Source organism: Tursiops truncatus, chromosome 1 (genome assembly GCF_011762595.2).
Source record: "Tursiops truncatus isolate mTurTru1 chromosome 1, mTurTru1.mat.Y, whole genome shotgun sequence".
NCBI lineage: Eukaryota > Metazoa > Chordata > Mammalia > Artiodactyla > Delphinidae > Tursiops > Tursiops truncatus.
In genome coordinates, this window is record NC_047034.1 from 997563 (window position 1) to 1019088 (window position 21526).

The 21526-nt window shown below is 56.6% G+C and overlaps 1 protein-coding gene across 2 annotated transcripts; it reads right to left on the reverse strand.

The window, feature by feature from the left end:
• Nucleotides 1-1932: 1932 nt before the first annotated feature.
• On the reverse strand, nt 1933-17991 carry RNPEP (arginyl aminopeptidase). Of its 2 annotated transcripts, none has more exons than XM_033844064.2 (11): nt 17336-17991; nt 13409-13549; nt 12948-13096; nt 8930-9046; nt 8177-8412; nt 6223-6336; nt 5419-5531; nt 5224-5332; nt 4251-4475; nt 3404-3546; nt 1933-2462 (listed from the first exon to the last, which is right to left on the reverse strand). In XM_033844064.2, the coding sequence occupies exons 1-11, from the start codon at nt 17774-17776 to the stop codon at nt 2304-2306; spliced, it is 1947 nt and encodes a 648-aa protein (XP_033699955.1). In that variant the 5' UTR covers nt 17777-17991; the 3' UTR covers nt 1933-2303. The 2 variants fall into 2 exon arrangements, with proteins under 2 accessions (XP_033699955.1, XP_019792891.1); XM_019937332.3 differs by lacking the exon at nt 17336-17991 and adding an exon at nt 14961-15243.
• Nucleotides 17992-21526: the final 3535 nt, after the last annotated feature.

Below are 21526 nucleotides of genomic sequence, written 5' to 3' on the forward strand. Positions count from 1 at the left end.
GCCACAGGGCCGCCACTGGCACCCACTTAGTTGGCAACGTCTCGGCATCCTTTGCCTGCCGGACGCCATCCAAGCATCAGGGTCGCTGCAGCCCCCTCTGGAGGACCTGGCTCTGCTCCAAAGAACTTACCCGGCCCCTGGCAGAGCCCACTGCTTGGGGCTGCCGAGGGAGGGGCCGGACCCACGTGGACGTGTTTACCCCTCTATCTGGCCTCCATCTAATCGCCACACACACGGCTCAGCGGCACCTACCTGCTGCCCTCTAGCGTCAGAGGCCCGGCTACCTGGGCTGGCTCAGCGCTCATCAGGGGCCAGGCCACGTTAGCAGGGCTCCGTCTAACCCTTGTGAGAATCCTCAGGATGTGTGGTGATCCCCATTTTAGACGAGCAGGTGGCAGCTCGAGGGTTGAAGACGTGCCCAGGCCACGCGGAGCTAGTTAAGTGGGGCTGAGGTTTAAATCCCCCAACTGGCGCTCCTTCCAGAGGCCCTCACCCTCCCTGTGGGCAAGGCAACCCCTCCTACCCGGGTCTCCTCCACGATCTCAGCCCTACCCACAAGGGCCGTGTCCCGCAGACCACAGAGGCCTGCGTAAGGACGGCACAGGCTGGCGAGGGGGCACAGACGGGTCCTGGGGCCTCTTCCGTTTCCCATCCATGAAGACAAGGCCCTTTGGACTTACTGATCCCTCAGATCTTTATGCATCAAAGATGCAGCATCTGAGCATCTCTTTCCCCTCCTCCTTGGTTAATGCCAAGGTCCTGGGAGGCCCGGCCTCAAGGGAAAGGCCACGCCCCAGCCCCCCTTCCTTTAACCCTCTGTAGGACTAAGAGGTTTGTCTCAGGAATCTGCCTCTCGTCCGGGGTCTGACACTGCTGGGTGCCCCGCAGAGCGGAGGGCGTTAAGGTCCAGGGTCCCTCCCACGGGCCACGGTGGGGAGCCGAGCTCTGGGGCAGCAGCTCCCAGCCCTTCAGGGGCCTCCCCCACAGCCCGAGGCACGCCCTCTACCCTGTCCCTCGCCCTGGAATGTGGGAGAACCAGCTCCAGCTCCAGACGGCTCACGTGCTCCCCGCCAGCCCTCCGAGAGCACCTGGCTGGGAGAGGGCTGTGGAGGGGGCAGGAGAGGCGCTGTCGCAGGCCCACCTGGCGGGACAGCGGGGGACACAGCTCAGGACGCCTGGCTGTGAAGCTGACTCAGGCTCCGGCTGCGGAAGAGGTCCCGCGGGGCCCCTCGGCGCCCCAGGGTCTGCACGGAACCAGGAAGGACACCGCTGGGCGCAGAGCTGAGCGGCTGGGCACCGAGCAGGGCGCGGGAGGCGTCTGGCCGGCCCCCGGTTGTCCCCGCCTGTAACAGCGGCCAGGAGCAGCCAGGAGCCAGTGCCCGCGTCCTCGCTCCCACGGTGCAGGGCGTGCTGGGAGGTCTGCGCCGCCCGCCCGCCCGGCAGCCAGCCACCAGGGAGACCCTGGATCTAGGAAAACAAAGATCCTGAAATACTTCTGTGCGACCTCCCCTCGCCCCACACCCCACCCCAAGTCGCTAACTGCCTAGATCCCCACGTGGAAATCAGAGCTTAGTGCCAGGTTCTGAACAGACTCTACTACAGACCACACGGAGCCCGTCACCCAGGACCGGGGAGGGCAAGGCCCCGCGAGGCCCACGGATGGCGAGAGGCTGCAGAAAGAGCACTCCAGTGCGCGCTTATTAGCAGCAATGGTAAAGAGGAAGGGGCGGGCAGGACGCTGCACGGAGGGATGCGGCTCAAAGAGGCGGCCTCCGTGCCCTCTGTTTTGCACATGCTCCTGTGGGAACCCCACCTCCTCCAGCCCAGGGGCCTTAAGAACAGGGAGCCAGCGTCCTGCTCTGGGTCTCCCCCTAACCTGCTCAGAACAGAGAGCGGGACCTGGGAGAAGGGATTTCACAGTCACCAAGATACTTTTCACTTTAAAATATTTATTAAAATAATGATTAAACCTGAAAAAGGAATCACCAGAAATTAGCCCTTTGCACAGTACTTCAAGAATCAGCAAAAGAAAAAAAAAAGAAAGAAAAGAAAGAGAGTAAAGAAAATCCTTCCTGCTTTTCCCAAGACCCAGGCGGGGAGGGCGAAGCCTGCCGCCCACCCAGCCCAGAGAGTATGGAGGTTCCTGGTCGCACAACGGGTCCAGAGCCGTCCAGTCAGAGCAGAAGCCCAGAGTCCCAAACACCAAGCCCAGAGAACAGGTTACCCCACGGGGACGTGAACTTGGGAAGCTGATGAGAACTGGAATTGGCAGTCTGCAGACACAGAGGCCACAGTGGGAGCCTCTAGCTGCCCAGGGGCGCCACGATCTGCTGGACGTAGTGGACCACGTTGCTGTGGAGGTGGGAGGCCGTGGCCGCGAAGGTCTCCTTGGCGAGGGTCTGGGCGGCCTCACTGCCCCCCATCATGGCGTGGTAGAGTGGGAGGGTGTACTTCTGCTTCCCCTGCAAGAGACGTGCGTGCTCGAGGCCCATCAGCCTGCACGGTGGTCTGCAGCCCCCAGCCCCTGCCCTGGGCCCATCTGACAGCCTCGTGATCAGGGCCAAAAGGGATACAGGTATCATTGCTGGAGTGAGAGGCTTCCCAGACACGAGGGCTTGTGTTCCAGAATCTTCTTGGCAGCCAAAGCTCCACGCGGCTAGGGGTCGGTATTCACCCTCCTGGAGATGTCTACACTCAACAAAACCGAGTAGGGGGTTGGCACATGGGAGACTCCAAACTTTCAGAGCTCTAAGTGGTCAGGCACCGAGGCAACAGCTCACGGCAAAGGCTGCAGAGCCCAAGCCTAAACCAGGGCCCCAGAAGGGCCGCCTGCAGCCGAGCAGAAGGAAACCCGCACCTTCACGTCAGCGCGAGACGGCCACACCTGACACCCAGAGGCTGGGAAGCCTTCAGGGGCTCGAGAACCTGCCAGCAGGTACCTGCCAACAGGTGAGGGAGTCTGCGCATGGCTTGTCCACAGCCCGGCTCTGGAATCTTGTGGAATGGTTCATCCTGAGGGCCGTGGGCCCCTCCCCGGCAGGGCAGCGCTCCCGGTGACCTGGGTCCAGCAGGCCTCTGGACCCTCGCAGGCTACCGGCTGCCCCCAGAGGAGGAGCCTACAATCTCACCTTCACTCACCTCTCCTGGTCTCCGGCCTCTCCCGGAGACCAGCCCCGCTGTCGCATGACCGTCCCTGCCTCAGGTCAGTGCCGTCTGGCTCTCGCCCCACAGGCCTCCCCGGCTGACCTGCAGGAGCTCCCGGGCCGGGGCTTCTCCCCCAGGGCGGCACCACAGCCTGCTCACAGGACCCCGCCAGGCCCTTCAGCCCTGCTCCCGAGAGGGCGGTCCGAGAGGCCCTGCCTGCCATGTGTGGAAGGGGCACAGGCAGGTGGCGGTCACCCACCTGGCTGTGCAGGAAGTCCCTCACTTTCCAGAAGTCCTCCTGGTGGTCGTTCTTGAGCACAATCTGGCCCCATCGCAGCCGTAGCTCCGCGTTCTGGGCATTCGAGATCTTCGGGTACGTCTCTCCAAGCTTTTTCACATTCCCTGGAGAAAAGAAACGGGTCATTAGTGACTTCGCCAGCACACCATGAGCTAAGGCGGCCATGTGTCCGAGGGCACCCGGAGGAACTTCAGGGAGGCTGCCGACCACCCTCTTCCTGCTTCTTCAGGCCCGAGGGGGTCACGCCTCGTCTTGACTTTGCTGTAATTCCCACGGCTCTTCCTCCAACCTTCCCTTAATACAGACTTCCTGTGGTCACCCCACTAAAGCCTGCACACCTGCCTCAAATATCCCACCGCCAACCTGCTACACGTCAGCTTGCTCTGTTTTTCTGAGTTAACACCCCTTGGTGAATACTACTTCTGGCTGAGAAGCAACAAAGCATGTGTGCCGAAGAGCTGCGGCCCAGCAGGCCCAGACCCCAGCCCCACGTCTACTGGCTGTGGGATCTGTTTGTGCCCCGGGTTCGCTCCCCAGTCCCTGGGGTCACAGAGCAGCGACGAGGATAAGATGGCGTCAGAGCCGGGGGAGCTTGGAAGAATGACCTGCACGAGGTGAGGACTCCACGAGCACCAGGCTTTACGATTTCCGCCCCCCGGCACTCGCGCGGGCACCTGCATCCCTCTGCCGACGCGCTCCTTGCCCCGGGCTTCCGTCCACCCGCCTTCCCATGCCCCGCAGCCACCTGGGAAGAGCGTCACAAGTCTGTCTCCCTCCAACCTTGAAGAAACAACCCACTTTTTCTCACCGGGAGGGAGAGGGGATTTCTGGAGGATCTTATCCAGGAAATAAACCAGCTGGTAGGTCTTCCAGGCAGAGGTGGACACGGCCTCAATGGCCCTCACGTCCAGCTCCTCGGCCGCCCACAGCTGAGCCAGCTCCTCAGCTGGCCTCATGAGGGAGTCCCCGGGGGAGAGGTCAGGGAGGTAGGGGGGCCAGCCCGGGGTGTTCAGCCAGCGATCAAATTCAAATCCTGTTTGGCAGAAGTAGAGAAGATTCCGTCAGAATTCCCCAGCAGCATCACGGTCCGCCTGCCCGGGCAGCGCCCGAGACCTCGAGCCTCCGTCCATCCCAAGCTCTCCCCCGACGACGGCACCACTGCCCCGCACGGTCATCCGCTCCACAGGGCCCCAGCCAGCGTGATGCCTAGACGCCGTCTCATGGACCTGGCCGCCCCTTTCCACGTGAGCGTGTTCTGTGCTGCAAATCAGCCGTAGAGCCACGTGCACAGACGCGGCCCAGCCCCCACGACCAGAACGGCCGTGCTGATGCCCCTGGGCTCCGGAGCCAGCTGCCCGGGGTCCTGCCCGGCCCCACCCCTCACTAGCTGGCAGGACGGCGCCCAGCATGGAGCAGGAAGTGGGGACACATCTAACGAGCTGCCTGGCCCGCGACGGGCCGTGCTCGCCCTCTTAGGAAGCAGGCCTCTCACGCGCTCCCCAGGCAGGAGCCCCTCGGGGCGGGTGCAGGCCTGGGCAGAGCTAAGGGTCTGACTACGTGTGTCCAGGGATGGGGAGACCAGAGGACAGAGAGGGGCAGAAGAGCAGAGTGGGGAAAGGGGGCCAGGGGGTGAGCGAGCTCCTCCTGTGGGACAGAGCCTGGGCCCCTGGGCCTGCCCCAAAACGCCGCCCCCAGGGGGCGTACCTCAGCCCCCCCAAGGCGTGGACCAGACCCCACCCTCCACGACCACCTGGAAGCGGTGGGCCGGCTCCTCTGCTCACCCGGGATGGAATCCACCCTCCTTCTCTTCAGCTCAGGGAAATAGTCCAAGAAGAATTCCAGAAAGTCATCAGCTAGGACACTTTGGAACTTAAACTCATCCACGTAGGCCTGTGAGGAGGGAGGCACGGTCGGTCACCCAGAGCCCCCGGCAGCGGGGCCCCCGCTCGTCTCCCCTCACCTCAGAGCTGATGTACCTTGAGGAAATCGTCAAACTGGTCCTGGTCACCCACCAGGTGGGCCAGGTAGGAGACAAAGCAGAAGCCTTTCTCGTAGGGGGTCTCGTTGTAAGTATCGTCTGGGTCGACACCTGCAGAGAAAGCTCTGGATTCAAAGAGTAGCCACGGAAGAGACCGGAATTCAGCTTCCCAGGAACAGCAAGGCCACGAACGTTCCGGGTCCATCCTGGCCTCTCTCGAGGGACTTGAAGATGGACCCAGTGGGAGAACAAAGAAAGCAGGCTCGGGGGATCGCGGCTGCCCCCTGCCCGGGGCGCTGTGCTTGGGGGGCCCTTCCACCCAACGCCTTCCCAGCCCCACGGGTCACCCACAGGCGCTGCGCCTGCCCAGACCGGGGCAGGGTGGGTTCTGTGCACGTTCTGGAGTAAACAGAACTGACTGCCCAACTACAGGAAGTTCATGGTCAGAGTCAGAGGCATCAGGGAACACGTGCTTCAACTGCACAGAAAGGTTTAAGTTAGTCACACGTGGAACTGAAGAAAAATCTTAGGAAACAAAAACCCATGACCTCAGAGCAGTCACGAGTTTTCTGGTGCTGGGTCACGCCCTCGGTGAGGGGAGGGCGACCTCGCTCTAGAAACGCTGCGGGGCTGAGCTGACCGTGGACCAGGGGCGGCAAAGGGATGAGTAAGTGACAGGGACCCAGACGCACAGAGCATCTCGGAGTCGCTCAGGAGCGGCCTGGGGGCTCCTCCCTCCCGAGGGGGGATCCAGGTGTGCCCAGCCCGACGGGGGCTGGGCGGCGGCCAGAGCAGCCCCCACCTGGCTCGATCTTCACGCGCAGCTTGTTCAGCGGGTGCTCCTCGCCCGTGACGTCCATGTGCTGCCGAAGCAGAGCCCGCCCGGTGGCGGCTTCCAAGCAGGTGTAGGCGGGTCCTGCGCGACAGGAAAGCGGCTGGCACCCCCCGCGGTGCCCACGAGGCCCCGAAAAGAGGACGGAGGCCCCAAGCCCGGGGGTGGCACTCCCCAGGCACGGCGGGCGGCGGGGGCTGTGGACGGCTGACTCCTCGGCCTGCCCCGCCCACACCACCCCTCTGACAGTGAGTGACCTTTCCCTTCAGCATGTTGTTATCTGTGGAGACGGTAATTTGATCTCCCACGAAAATAGAATCTCTTCAACTGACTGTTCTGTCAGACAAGAGAAACTGTCACCCAAGATTTTTCTAGCATCTGAGTCTCCTTCTGGCTCTAAAGACGACTGAGGGAGGGAATCCCCCGGCGGGTGGTGCAGTGGTTAGGACTGCGCGCTTTCACTGCGGAGGGCGCCCGGGTTCAATCCTGGGTCGGGGAACGAAGATCCCACATGCCGTGGGAAAGAAAGAACAACAACTGAGGGGACAGGGTTGGGGAGGGCCCGGGTGTGTACCAGCCACCGCCGCCACTCGCGAGATGCTCTGATCTGGGCCAGTGACCACCCCCCCCCCCGCCCCTGCCAGCCTCAGCGCCCTCAGGCGCACGCACGGTGCACACGAACAGCTGCGTGCGGGAGTCCGAGCGGCCGGTACACTACTGCTTTACGTACTCTGGATGAAAGTGTAAACTTGGGAAGCAGGAGACAATGTATGCCAAACAAAACAAAAAGCCTTGAAAATGTTCAGGTCCTGAAATGATGTTTCTAGAAATTTGTCTTTACTGAAATCATCTGAGACGCACGTGAACCTATGTAAAGATGTCTGTCAGAATATTATCTCGTTTGAAAATTGAAAACAACCTAACAACTGGAGGTTGACTGAATAAATTATGAAGCCTCCATACTCTGGAGCTGTAGAAAAAATTTAATGACTCGGGAAAATGTTTAACTTTATTATATTAAAAAAAAAGGCAGTTCTAAAACCATGTACAGTCTGATGACACGCACACACACACACGTAGAAAAATGTTTGAAAGGATAACCATCGATTACCTCTGAGCAGTGAGATTACAAATAAGTATTTTTGTGTGTGCTTTTCCACTGGTGCCAAAATAGATTTTGATCAGAGAAATAATAAACATAACAAAAGCACCTGATACACCATGGCTTTTCAACATCGAGATTGTGTTGATAATGTATTATATTTTATTTTTTGGCTGTGCTACGTGGCTTACGGGATCTTAGTTCCCTGACCAGGGATCGAACCCATGGCCTCGGCAGTGAAAGCGCGGAGTCCTAACCACTGGACCGCCAGGGAGTTCCCGAGAATGTATTTGAAAAGCACAGCTGGGCTCCATTTGAGGGTCTGCCCTCACCTGCTAAGTGGCTGAGGGACATTTCCTATCCTCTCTGAGTCGCAGTGAACTCACACGTAAAATGGGAATAACAGTATCTCCACGCAGCCGCCGGGAAGGTGGTACGTGACAGAGCTGGTACAAAATAGGTGTTCAATCCAAGGTGATGGGGACAGTGATCTGACGACTCGCTCATTAAGCGAACTGGTACCTGGGCGACCAGCCCGGGCCGCTCTCCCCCAGGCGAAGCACAGGGAAGCTTCAGCCCCAGCGGGAGGCGCGTCCACCGCTAGTTCATCCCGCCGTGTGTCGCTTTCGAGACTCCCTCTGCCCCCAGCCCCTGCTGATGTGTGACATGCAGTGAGGTGGACACAGTTACTTCCGTGTAACTCTGTCTCGAGTTGCCCTCCCTGGCTGTCACGGGCTCACTGCACTACCCCCTTCTCCCTTCACTCCCCAGAAGGAGCCTTGCAGGCCCAGGACCGGAGGCAGGTCCTCAGGGGCGGCTCACCAAACAGGACGGTGGAAATCCTCCTCTGGGCGTACATGGTGAAGCCTTCGTTCAGCCAGAACTCCCCCCAGTTGGCGTTGGTGACCAGGTTCCCAAACCAGCTGTGGGCGATCTCGTGGATGATGACGTCGGCCAAGGAGCGGTCCCCCGCCAGCAGGCAGGGGGTGACGAAGGTCAGGCAGGGGTTCTCCATCCCTCCAAATGGGAAGGACGGGGGCATGAAGAGCACGTCGTACCTGCCAGAGGCAGGCTGCCGTGAGGGGCCCAGCTGCATCCGGGCTACTGACGGGGGTGGCGGCACGGCACAGCGAGCCGGTCCTCAGCCCTGCCCCCGCCCCCGGCCCACTGGGCCTCCCTCCCAGGCCCCTCACAGTGGGCACGCGCTTGACTCCATCACACCCAGCTCCCCAGAGGCCCACGTGGGTCACACAGACCTAATGGAGCCTCTTATCTAGGGGACCTCAAGTCTGAAGATGACAAAGAGAAAACGGGTACGGAGCTGCTTCCAGCAACAGGAAAGACAAGTCAGCCACGTCCCCGACAGCGCATCCCCATCTCCACCCCGGCAACTGCTGGCACGGGCACGCCTCTGTCCCCGCAATGCCTGCCCTCCCAGGCCCCTCCTTGGCCACAGCGGATGAGGCCTGGCTTATCTCCTCCCCCCTCCCCTACGCCCCCCGGATCAGGGCCGGGGAGGGGGGAGGGCCGGCTCACTGTAACAACAGAGACATGAGAGTCCACGTGATACCACACCTTCCCCAAACGTAGGGTCCGAAAAGCTTCTCTCCCGTTGCCAAGAACTCTTCTATGACCCCGTCATACTCCTCCTTAGCAGCTGCGATGAGGCAGGGCTCGGCCCACACCCAGCTCCTGGAGACAAGGGCGCAGAGAAGGCAGCACTGTGCTCAGAGGCCACAGCGGGACCCGTCCTGAAAGCACGTGCACCAATTGGGGGGGGCTGGGGGCTCCTGCAGGCGACAGGCTCTCCCCCCACCGAGCCTCAGTCCCCATCTGCAAGGTGCGCGGTAAGGAGACAAGATGGGTGTGAAGACCCTTCATACGGTGGCTCAGGTAGGAAATGCTGGTGTACCTCCGGAGAGATTAGAAAGGATTCTCACAACCGAATCTTTAAAATTGAAAGACACTTTAGAAATAAACCAATTCACATTAACAGAAAAGTGGTAACTGTCTTCACTTTTCGGACAGGCAGGCGGACCTACTTGCTTTCAAATGGTCTAGTAAAAACCCCACAGATCCACACGGAAGCAAACCTAGTACAGCAACACGGATGGGCAGACAGCTGCTCAATGCATCATTCCTTCAATGTCCTGCAGGAATTTCCAATTATGAAATTTTCACAGTAAAAAGATGAGGAAACAGAGGTAAGGGGGGGAAAAATCAAGAAGATCCAGTGCGAAGGAAGCCAAGGCTGAAAGGGGATGGGAGAGACCGAGACCATTCTTGGGGTTCAAGGACGAGCTGACCCCAGGTTCAGGGGCCCTGCAGCCGAAGGCTGTGTCAAGGCCCCTCGATGCTCCACAGAGCGTTCCCTACACGGACATCCTCAGTCGGGGGACAGACGGCCAAGTGGGTGGGTGCGAGGCCAGGACGAAGAGAGCTTCCTTTCGGCAGAACTTCGGGGACTGTTCTAGCAGGAGGGGGAGCGGGGCGACCCGCGTCGGGGGTCCCAGCAGCAAAAGCAGGAGCCTCGTAGCGGGAAGGAAGCCGCACGTGCAGGCGAGGAACCACCGGGGTCTGGGGTGACCAGAGTCCAAGGTCTGATGGGGGTAGGTTGGGAGTGGGAGAGGCCCCAAGCTCGGGGCACAAAGGGCTTCAGATGCCACGTGACACAGCTGCCCCTGCAGAGCGCAGGGGGCGACACCATCAGACTGTGTCTAGGGAGCTGTGGACACAGGAAACATGCTCAATACGAGGGGGCGTGAGCTTTCCCAGGCACAGCCAGGGGCGAGGACCGAACCTGGGGCACCTGCGCCCAGGGCAGCCAGACCCCCGAGGAGCCCAGCGAGGACCGGCCAGGAGGGCCCGGGATCGGGAAGCGGAGGCCAAGGGCACATCCTCGAGTCCCTGCACCTTCCACGCTGAGCAACGGCCTCTTACCTCAGGAGCTTCAGTGAGTTTAGGGGACTGGACTCCAGGGGTGGAGAGGAAAGAGCCAGCCGGCCAGTTGTGGGTGGGGGCCGCAGGTCTGAAGACGGGACTAGACGACGAAGCAAAGCCCAGAGGACGGGGGTGGGGGTGAGTCAACGGGTCAGGTGAAGACTGGCTTTAACAAAGAAAGGACCTGTCGTCGGGGTCCAGACGGACGAATGGGGGGATGAAAGCAGACGGAGGGACCTTGGACGTGCAGGACACAATCGTACCCGACAGACCAAACATCTCCACAAAGCAGAGCCGAGACCCTGTGCTTGGAGGGAGGGGCCGGCGTCTGAAAGGAAAACTGGAAAGACGGTTTAAGGGGCGCGGGGCGCGAGACGCAAAGGTGAGTGAAAGACGGCTGAGCGCACGGAAACCTCTCAAACGCCTGCATCACCTTTTCTCTCGTTCCAGCTTCTCACCAAGAAACCAGAAATGTGAACGGGTACCACGCACAGCTTCATTATTTTCTCCATCTCTCAAAAGAGAGACGCTGAGAGGAGAAAGGTGCTGAGTGGAGAAAGGGGATGGCAGGAGCCCGGGGCAGATGGGCGGCAGCAGGACACGCCGGAGGGCCTGGGGTGTGGGCGAGAGATGACCAGTCACCACCCAGGCAGGAGAGAAGTCGCGGGAGAGGTTGCCACCCGCCTATGAGCAAGCACCGCCCTGAAGGGCGAGGCGCAGGCACAGCGGGACGTGGTAGGAGTGAGGCCCCCAGAGGGCGAAGGTCAGCAGGAGGGGCAGAGAATGAAGGCCTACATGCAGCTGGAGGTTTCTGATCCCGCCCGGTTCACAGCGATACCCAAGTCCAGGCCTGGGATGCAGGGTGCGGCCGTGAGTGGGAATGGGGGTCGGAGGCGGGGGTGGTGTGGGGAGAAGGCAGAGGAGGTAGAGAAGCCCTCAGGCCACCCTCAACCCAGGAGAAACCCACATGGAGAAAAAGGGCACTGGGCTGAGAATAAGACCCCAGCACAGAGTCCAAGTCCCCAGGCACTACTCTGAGCTGCTCCATCCCCAGCCAGGGCACCACAACTAACAAAGGCCTTCAGCCCTGTCCTCAGCGACAACGGGCTAGGCCGCAGACACCCACGACATTTCCGCCAGCACACAGATTTCTGTCAAAGAAACCAGGATGCTCTCAGTCAAGCTGGAATCTCATCACCAGGATTCTAGGGGCAAAAAGCACGGGATCTGCAACAGAAACCCTTGCCTCTGAATTCCAGTTCTACCAACCACGTGACTGCACAAGGCTCTTTACCAAAGCCACAGTTTCTCAACTGCAAACTGGAGACAGCAATACGTCCCTCAGTGTTGCCTGTAAGGGTTAGAAGGGACCGTACATAAAGGGGCCCCTGGGGATGTCCGCCAGTCTCTCCTGCCCAGGGTCTTCCCCCTGAGGTAACAGGGACTAGATGGAAGATCCTCCTACGCGGCAGACTCCCTCAAGACCCTCCGACGTGACCCAGGAGGCAAGGACTGTCCACCTGACGGGGGACTGGAGTAAGTCATCAGCACCAGTAAAACGGGTTCTGTCACCTGGATTAACGTACTGTGTCGTCACTTCAGTACAGAGGGTTGAGAAAACCTCCGTGATCCAGTGTATTTAGAATAGACTGTTCTCTCATTTCCCCTTAGTAGCTCCTACTCCTACTAACAGAACCTCAGCAAGAGTAAACACCCTAAAAGACGTTCCTCCCCTTGTCTGTTTTCCATGCTCGCAGGTCACCTACTGCCCTGTCCACCAGGAAGGGACCCCTCGTCTCTCAGGGCTGGTGGTCCCCTGAGCGCATGGCTGGAAGCAGATGCCAACGGGGCCCCACCTATCTCTCCCTCTGATCTCACGGCCCTGGCACCACTGCTGAGCCCAGTTGTGAAGCCCGAGGCGTGTAGCCAACCCAGCACCTCCAGGGGCTGAGGGCCCGGCAGAGAGAAGGACCGCAACGGGGCCAGGAAGAGCCGCGGCTTCACATCCAAACCGACCCTCTCACTTTTCAGGACTATGCTACGCTGGTGGGTAAGATGACAGCCAGGAAAAACCTGTGCTCCTGGTCAAATTTCTTTTTCAGGAAACCGTACAAAATCCTTATTTGTCTCCACTAAACCCATCTCACTTCACGGAGGCCCCTCTGCCAACACAGGTCCAGGCCTCTGTGTCTGGAGCAGACAGACAGGCGGCTTCCCCGGGCCTCTCCAGAGGGAGACAGAGAGATCAAGGCCGTACATTTCCAGGACTCAAGCGCCAGAGAAAATGGGGAGATTTGCTACAAAGATAAAAAAGCAACTATAGTAGCAAGAAGGTAATTTAGATCTTAAAGATGCTAATAAAGATCATCTAAAACTGCTGCTGGAGCTCCCACCTCCCTCTGAAGGTGGCCCAGGACCGCAGCCACTGCAGGACCGACGGTCTCAGCGCAGACACGGGAGGAAGGCAGGAGGGAGGGGGAGGAAAGGACACATCCTCTGGCCATTCAGGCCGCGCCCTGTCCCGCAGAAAGGTCCCGGGCTCGGGAGGCTCCGACGTGACCCCAAGGGCCACCACAGGAGGTCCGCTCGCTGGTCAGAGGCCTCCGTGCTCAGAGGTCGGTTCACTCTTGCCTGCGGGGTCTCGGTCTCCTACCTGGGTCCGACTTCAGCCGAAACCAGATCTCCGATGGCCAAAGCTATCAGATAGGACGGGATGGGCTGACACATCCGGAAGAAGAACTTATTTGGCCCTCTCTTCTCCCAGGTGTTGGCACTCATCACAGCTGTGAAGCCATCTGGGACCTGACAAGAGAGAAGGCTCAGGAGATTTCGCCTGGACAGAGTCTGCCCTTGATCAGCTAGAAGGGCGGCATGGCCAGCAACCCGCGTGGTGACGGCAGCGGCCTGGGGTCCACCTTGGGAAGCACAGAGGCTTCAACAAACTGAACTTGTGCCAAACGGATGGGATTTAGCACAGATCAAATTTCTGCAGGTGGAGGAGTTTTTCAGAGGTACCCCCCAATGGAGGTAATAATCTACCACCTGAAACATGACCTGATAGAAGTGAACTTTTCAGTCCCAAGGGCAGGTACATTTGCTCTCAGCCTGCTTCACCTCAATAAGAGCGGAGTACGTGCACTTCACCGCGGGAGTGTCGAAGCAGGGGAAGAAGGACCGGTTCAGGACAGCCTGGCCCTGCGTGTAGACGAACGGCTTCCTCTTTCCTGCTGTCTGCTCCGGAGCCAACCAGCAAACCTAAGAGGAGGCAAGACCCTTTGGGAACGGACATCCTGCACAAGCACAGCGCGGCCGGGCGGAGCTGGCCGGAGGGGAGGCTTGAGGTGACCCTCGGGATCCTCCGCCCGCCAGTCCAGCTCAGACTGCGACGCTCTGGAGTCCAGGCCGAGGTCTGACGTCCACTTCCCAGGGTGGACAGCACCAAAGGGCCACCCCTCAGTGTGTCCCATGGGCCGTCTCAAGCATTCCTGGGGTGGCCTCCGACCCCCTGGTCCTGCCTCCCTCCTCTGTCCCCCCCGCTGTAGTAACTTCTCACCAAAAAACAAATACTGAAGAAGCTGTTCTTGAACTTGTGATAAAGACACAGAAAAGCAGAAGCTAACAGCAAGGGGTCTGATTAATGCGCGTTCTCCGTCCCTCCAATCTGCCCTTTCAGAATAAACGTGTTTTACATTACAGACATTGGCTATGATTCTTGTCTTCTGTCAGCCCTTAATCAAGAGCACATTGGAACGATTTTTACAAACCCAAATCCTGCCCACAGCGAAGAGAAGTTCACCTGTAACACAGATGCCACCGCGGGGGGTGAGGAGGCTGTGTGTCAGCACCGCACACCACGGAGAGGTTAGAACAGGGTCAGGTGACTCCAGGAGGGTTTCATAGGGGAAGCAAAACTCCCTGGCTGGACCTTCGAAAGTGGGCAGGATTTAGACGGCAGGAGGGAAGGGAGGAGAGTCCCTCCAGGAGGTGGGCAGCAGCATGAGGACGGCGCGGGGGAGTGCAGCTTCCGGCAGAGGTGGGCACCCACCCGGCAGCTGTGATGAAGGGCTTTGAGCACAGAGGCACTTGAGACCAATTTTCTCCCCCCTGGGAACTACACTCAAGGACGAGAACATTCCCTGAGGTGTCTCTTGTTCTTTTTAAAATTAATTATGAATTAATTTGGCTGCGTGGGGTCTTAGTTGTGGCACGCGGGCTTCCCTCTAGTTGTGGTGCATGGGCTTAGTTGCCCCGCGGCATGTGGGATCTCAGTTCCCCGACCAGGGATGGAACCCACGTCCCCTGCACTGGAAGGCAGATTCGTAACTACCGGACCACCAGGGAAGTCCTGAGACCAATTTTTAAGAGGCACAAGGGAGACACAATGGGATGCTGGGGTTTTCTTTGCTTGAGAGAGAGAGAGAGAGAGAGAGAGAGAGAGAGAGAGAGAGAGAGAGAGTGTGTGTGTGTGTGTGTGTGTGTGTGTGTGTGTGATGAGTCTCGTTCCAGAGTCCAGTACAGACGGAAGCAGGGGAGAGAGAGGAACGTCCTGGTGCAGAAACCCAACAAGCTCTGCCTCAGCCCGGAGACCGGAGGTACATTTGCACAGCAAATAAATGTACCAGAGGTATATTTGCACAGCAGCCATAAATCCCGTCAATACTGTTACCCTCAATGCGACGTTACAAAAATGACACCTTATCTCTGTGAACTTCTGCTCAGTTTTGCTGCGAAACCGGAACTGTTCTAAAAAATAGTCTATGAAAAACAAACAAACCCCCATAACCCCAGTCTAATCATGAGAAAAACAACAGACAAATTCCAATAGAGGGGATCACACTCCTCCAAGCTATCACGGTCACCACAACAGGAACGTCTGAGAAACTGTCACAGCCAAGAGGAGCCAAAGGAGACGTGACAGCGGAACACACAGTGGATTTCTGGATGGGACCCTGGAGCAGAAAAAGACACATTAAAAACTAAGGTTGTGGACTTCCCTGGCGGTCCGGTTGTTATAACTCCGTGCGTCCACTGCAGGGGGCAAGGGTTCCATCCCTGGTTGGGGACCTATGCTCCCACATGGCAGGCCATGCGGCCAAAAAAATAAAATGAAATAAATTTAAAAAAAACAAAAAACTAAGGTTGCTGTACACCTGAAACTTACACAACATTGTAAATCAACTATACTCCAATATAAAATAAAAATTTAAAAAACACTAATAATACCTTGTACATGAAAGTCGCTCAACAAATATCTGTTATTATTTAAAAAAAAAACTAAGGAAATCTGGAAAAACTGTGGATCCCAGTTTATAATAAAGTACCAATACTGCCTCATTAACTGGAACAAATGTATCCCACTTGTAAAACACCAGTAAAGGGTAAACAGTGTGTGTGTGGAAGCGGCTTGTGGAGACTCTACTATCTGCTCAGTTTTCCTGGTAATCTAGACACCTATCTATCTATTTAGGCTGCGCCAGGTCTTAGTTGCGGCACGCAGGATCCTCATTGTGGCATGCGGGATCTTTAGTTGCGGCATGCAGGTGGGATCTAGTTCCCTGACCAGGGATCGAACCCGGGCCGCCTGCATTGGCAGCAAGGAGTCTTAGCCACTGGACCACCAGGGAAGTCCTCTACACAGCTTTTTAAAAAATAAATCCTATTAATGAAAACAACTGTAATGAGTTGGCAGTGAGAGGTACCAGGCACCGTACTAGAACTTTACATAAAGACAACTCATGTAGCTATTGTCAGGCTTAGCTCAATAAACACTGACTATCATCCCCTCAACCACAATTCCTTCTCGCCATCTTTGCTTGAGTTTTCTTTGGTTCTCGGTTTTGTTTTATTGACATGAAGAGAAGCAAATGAAGGAGGCTGGCAGGACACACACTGGTGTGTGTGTGAGTCCAAGTCAGGGAGATGCTGCGACCCACAGTGTCCAAGGTGAGAGCCCTCCCTGGGACGGTGGCAATGAGAGGAAGGAACAGGCACAGTGCCACCAGTGCAGCCTTCACAGGGCAAAGGACAGTTCTTCATCAAGCGTGTATCTCTGCCACCACGTCTTAAATGAAAGCTGTTTAGTTCCGATATTTAATTTGGGGTGCCACTTTTGTTAGGCACACCCAGGAGGGCCTAATTTTTCCACTCCTCCTATTTAATTTCTGCCCCAAACCAGGAACCAAAATATACTAGAGCAACCAAACACATTTCCAGATGGCACGTTATCCCTAGAGGTCCCTGGGTTTCTCCTCTGCCTTAGAGGTCAGTCTACATTGCTTTGGACTTTAATTTTTTAAACAAGTTCTATCATAAGGTTCATTTACTTCCCGAATGGTGAAAGATGGAAACAACTGCCCTTGGAGCGAGCTGCAACAGCAAAAGGGGAAGTGCAACCGAATAAGCAAGCTTCCATGGTAGGCAGGCAGCCAGCTGAGACCTGTAGCACACCCATCCAAGAAAGGACTGGCAGCCACGCCCGGACATTCACAGATGTGGACACATGACCTTCCCCCTTCTGATCGCCAACATTTGCCGCCCCCCGCCCCCCAGTTAAGATTTGAGTCAACCAACAGTGAGAAAGCCAAGTTATTACAAAGCCTGGTACACCCTAATTCTGGTTCTCACTTTTACTCAGATTTTTTTGTTCATCAAATCCAGGACTTCGCAGGAGGAAACACTACTAACTGCCCAGTTTCGAGCTGTTCCAGCCCGAGGCATTAGGAGGGCACCTGGAACAAAGGACTGAGTCAACAGCGGGTAACCAGCCAGCACTGTCAGGCCGCCCTAGAGGACAGAGGAGCAGCTCATCACCGGGGCCCAGCCTAGGCCGAGCGCAGCGACAACCCTAAGTTCTGTTCGTGAACCGTCTGCTGCCCAGCCTGGAGGAGGTGACCTCCTCGGTGCCGTGGGAGGCAAGGGTGGGGGGAGCATCTGGATGAGGATGGGGCGGAGGGATGGGAGGGGAGGTGGGAGGGGATGAGGGGGGCGCATCTGCACGAGGAGGGGCGGGAGGAGGGGCCGGCGCGGGGCTGGGGCACTCACCCCGGGTCCTTCGCCGACGCGGTAGGTGAGCTGCACTCGCAGGCGCTCGCCGGCGATGCAGGGCTGCGGGAAGCGCACGCACAGGGCCTGGCCGTAGTGCGAGAAGGGCCGCGTGCACACCGGCACCGGCTTCGGCTCCGGCTCCGGCTGCCCCGCGTCCGGCCGCTCCCGCCGCAGAGCCGCCGCCGTCACCTCCACGCACGGGTGCGAGTCCAGCCGCAGCTCCGCGGCGCCGCCGGGCTCCAGGCAGCGCAAGTCCAGCACCGCCGAGCCGCTCAGCCCGCGGCAGCCCGGGCCCGGCCCCGGAGGCCCGAACTCGGCCCGCAGGTCCAAGTGCAGGTGCAGCAGCTCGAAGGCGCGGAAGTTGGAGGCCGACGCCACGTCCTCGGCCTGCGCTGAGTGCAGCACCCGCCCGCCAGCCCCACGCCCGCTGCCCGCCATGGCCCCGCGCCGCCGCTGGACCGGGCCGCCGCAGGCCCCGCCCCGCCGCGCAGGCCCCGCCCCGCCGCTTGTCGTGGTCCCCGGAGCTTCTGCAGCGCACCCGAGTGGGCCCCAACAGGCAGTGCTGGGCTCGCCCGGGCACTCAGCATGGCCACGCCCCAAAGCTCAGACTACGCCCCGCCGTTCGCCACGGCCCCCGTGCACTGGTGCAGGCCCCGCTCCTCAGACCACGCCCGGAACCGGCATGACCAAGCCACAAAGCTCAGACCACGCCCCGCCGATTGCCAAGGCCCCGGGACAGCCGCACCCGGACCCTGCCGCCGGCCCCGCCCCACCGTGCAGACCCCGCCCCGGAACGCGGCCGGGCCACGCCCCTCTTCTTGACTTTCCCCCACTCCCAGCTCTGCACCGGCGTCTCAGGACTTCCGACAGGCGTGCGGGTGGGGGTGGGGGGGTACAATTTGATCCACCTTGGCCCGAATTCATCCCACTGGGATGTTCCCCAGTCCCTTCTCTACTGAGGTTTCCCGTGTCCTACTCCTCCAGGCAGGCCGCACTGAGCACGATTGCAAGGGTCCGGGTTGGAGGTCGCAAGCTCGACGCTCGCCCAATTATTAGGGCCGTGTCATCCTGGGCCGTGTCAAACCTCCCCCAAGAAAGGGGACTCTGTCCGAGTCTCCTTGTGTACCTGTAAAACAGAAGGAATTATAGCATCTCTCGAGCTAGCTGTGAGAGCTCAATCGGAAACAGCACGGGATACCACGCCGATGGGGGTCCTCCCGGGACTCCGGGCGCGCGAGTCCTCTGTCCATCCGCCAAGGGATGGGGAGAGGCACTGCACCTTTAAGGCTGGGCGTCTGCTGTGCCGCTTGCCCCCCCTCCTGAGTGGGACAGCTCTTTGAGCCAGGCACACCCTTCCTGCTGTCTCTCTCCTGTGCCAGCGGTCGCAGTGGCCCTTCTGTGACTAGGAGCCACTCGACGGCGAGATTTTTATGGATCAGCTAGGAAATGAAAGTTTAAGAGAATGTAGGGAGTTTTTCATAAAAGGAAATAGTATCCTAGTATGTTCTTCCTAGTTTTACACTGTTAAAATACATTTTATTTCATGAAATGCTTATAGTAGATATTTTTAAATTCCATATAAGGTCAATGTTAGTTTTTTTTTTTTTAACTTACTGGCTAGTGAAATCCAACAACTTTGGAAAACCACTTTTCCGTGGCACTGAGCACAGTACTTGGTACTTACTAGTCATTCAATATATCTACCCTCAAATTATTCATTCCCTTATGCAATGCGGTTTTGTTGAGCATCTGCATACACCAGCCACTGGGCTGGGTGCTGAGGATACAACTGAAGCAAGCCTGGCACCGCCCCTGTCCTGGTGGTGCTCACGGGCCAGCTCACAACTTAACCTAGAGACAAGGACAAAGGTCACGATAACTCCATGTGCTGTGCTGTGACCTGGGAAGAACAGGATGCTACGGGAAGCAAGGAGAGACACCGGGCCTGATGTTTCCAGGTAAGTGTTGCTGGAGGAGGAGGGCCTTTTATCCTTTTTTTTTTTTTCATAAATTTATTTATTTATTTTTGGCTGTGTGGGGTCTCCACTGCTGCATGCGGGCTTTCTCTAGTTGCGGCGAGCAGGGGCTACTCTTTGTTGCCATGCGTGGGCTTCTCATTGCGGTGGCTTCTCTTGTTGCGGAGCACGGGCTCTAGGCGCGGGCTTCAGTAGTTGTGGCACACGGAGCTTAGTTGCTCCACGGCATGTGGGATCTTCCCGGACCAGGGCTCGAACCCGTGTCTCCTGCATTGGCAGGCACATTCTCAACCACTGCACCACCAAGGAAGTCCTGAGGGCCTTTTATCCTTGGCTGTAGAGTCAAACATTTGTGGAACTATGCTGTTTCTCCTTTCAGCATTAACTTCTCCCTGGGGATAAGAGCAGTCTCATCCCATCCATTCTCCTTCCTTCCTTCCTTTTCTCCTTCCCTCACTTTTGAATGCTTAGAATGCAACGTATCTTGGACATTTTGAAATAATGGCTGAAAATCTTCTAGAATTGATTAAAGTGTGATTCTAAGGATTTAAAAGTTACAACAAATTGCAAGGAAAAATATAAAAATAAACCTACACCTAGACATGTTTTAGTTAAACTGAGGAAGACCAAGACATAAAGGTCTTAAGAAGACCCAAAGAAAAAAAGACAGGTTACTTATAAAAAAACGACAAATGGAAATTGGACCAAGGGCAGACCTCTCATTAGCAACGAGAGGCCAGAAGGCATTATCTTCAAAACACTGAGAAAAACCCTGTCAACTTAGAACTGTACCCGACTATCATCCAAGAAGGAAGGCAAGTAAATTTTCTGATGACAAAAATTCAGTGCTCACCATCAATAGAGTCCTGCTAAAGAACTTCTAAAGGAATTACTTCAAGAAGGAAAATGAGATGAAACAAGGAATGGTGAGCAAAACAAGTGGGAGAACTTAAACACTGTATAAAGCAACAATAAATATATATTAATCATGTTTGCATGAGGGAATCAGAATAAAATGAAAATATTAGACTAAATGTATATAAGAAGAGGGGGTGATTGAAGTTGAAGCATTCTAAACTCCCTGAATTATCAAGAGGAGAGGGAGAGGGATAAATGTGAGATTTTTTTCTTAGATATGTTGTTTTTTAAGATTTTAAAGAAAATCACTTAAGGACTATAAAATGAAGATAACTCACAAGCCAACAAATGGGAAAATATGTAGTATGATTTTTAAAAATCAAGGAAAAAAAGGAAATGAGCTGGACAGGATAGTACTTACCCCAGGCTGGAGGAAGCAGAGCTCATAAATACCCAGATGTAAACTACTCGTCAGTGTTCTAGCTCACATATTGGGGATGTACCTAACAATACAGCCTCAAACTACAGGAAGTAGAAGGTAACAGAATTACAAGGGAAATGGGCAAATCCGCCAACAGAGAGGTTTACGTACGTCTCCCAGTAATTAACAGATCACACAGACAAAAGTCATACAGACATAAAAGATCTGTACAAAAACGTCACAATCTTGACCTAATCAGCACACACCAAACTTTGCACCTAACAATCAGAGAAAACACACAAAACCATAGATAGGCCATGAAAAACTCCCAACAAATAAAAGAATCGATGGCACACAGAACAACATTCCTTTAACCACAATGCAATTAAGTTAAAGCCAACGTTGGGAGCCAATTCTCCACGGATCACGTGCACTTCTGCACATCTTGCAAAAATGAGCCGCTGAGTGTCCTTTGTTCTGGACCATCTGGTCGAGGATGCTTGTATAGAGAGCCACTCTGAAAGACAGATGGTGACTTCCTCTGGAGCAAAGGGTGAATCTGCTTATCATAATGGTTCTCAACCAGGGCCGGTTTTGCCCACTAGGAGCTATTTGACAACATCTAGAGACACACTTGGTGGTTACAACTGGGAGAGGAGGTGCTGCTGGCATCCAGTGGGCAGAGGCCAGAGATCCTACATCCTACATTGCACAGGACAGGTCCCCACAACTGATTATCCAGCCCTAAACGTCCACAGTGGTAAGGCTGGTAAACTGGCTTACACCCTTCCAAGACAGAGACAGGGTCTTGCTTTGGAGCAAAGGGAAGTCACGCTCACTATCTAGTATAATAAAGGTAATGTCTCCCTCAGAGGCAAAAGCAGGAATGCTACTGCCCACTATAAAAGCTCAGGGCGTAAAGAGCTTTTTATA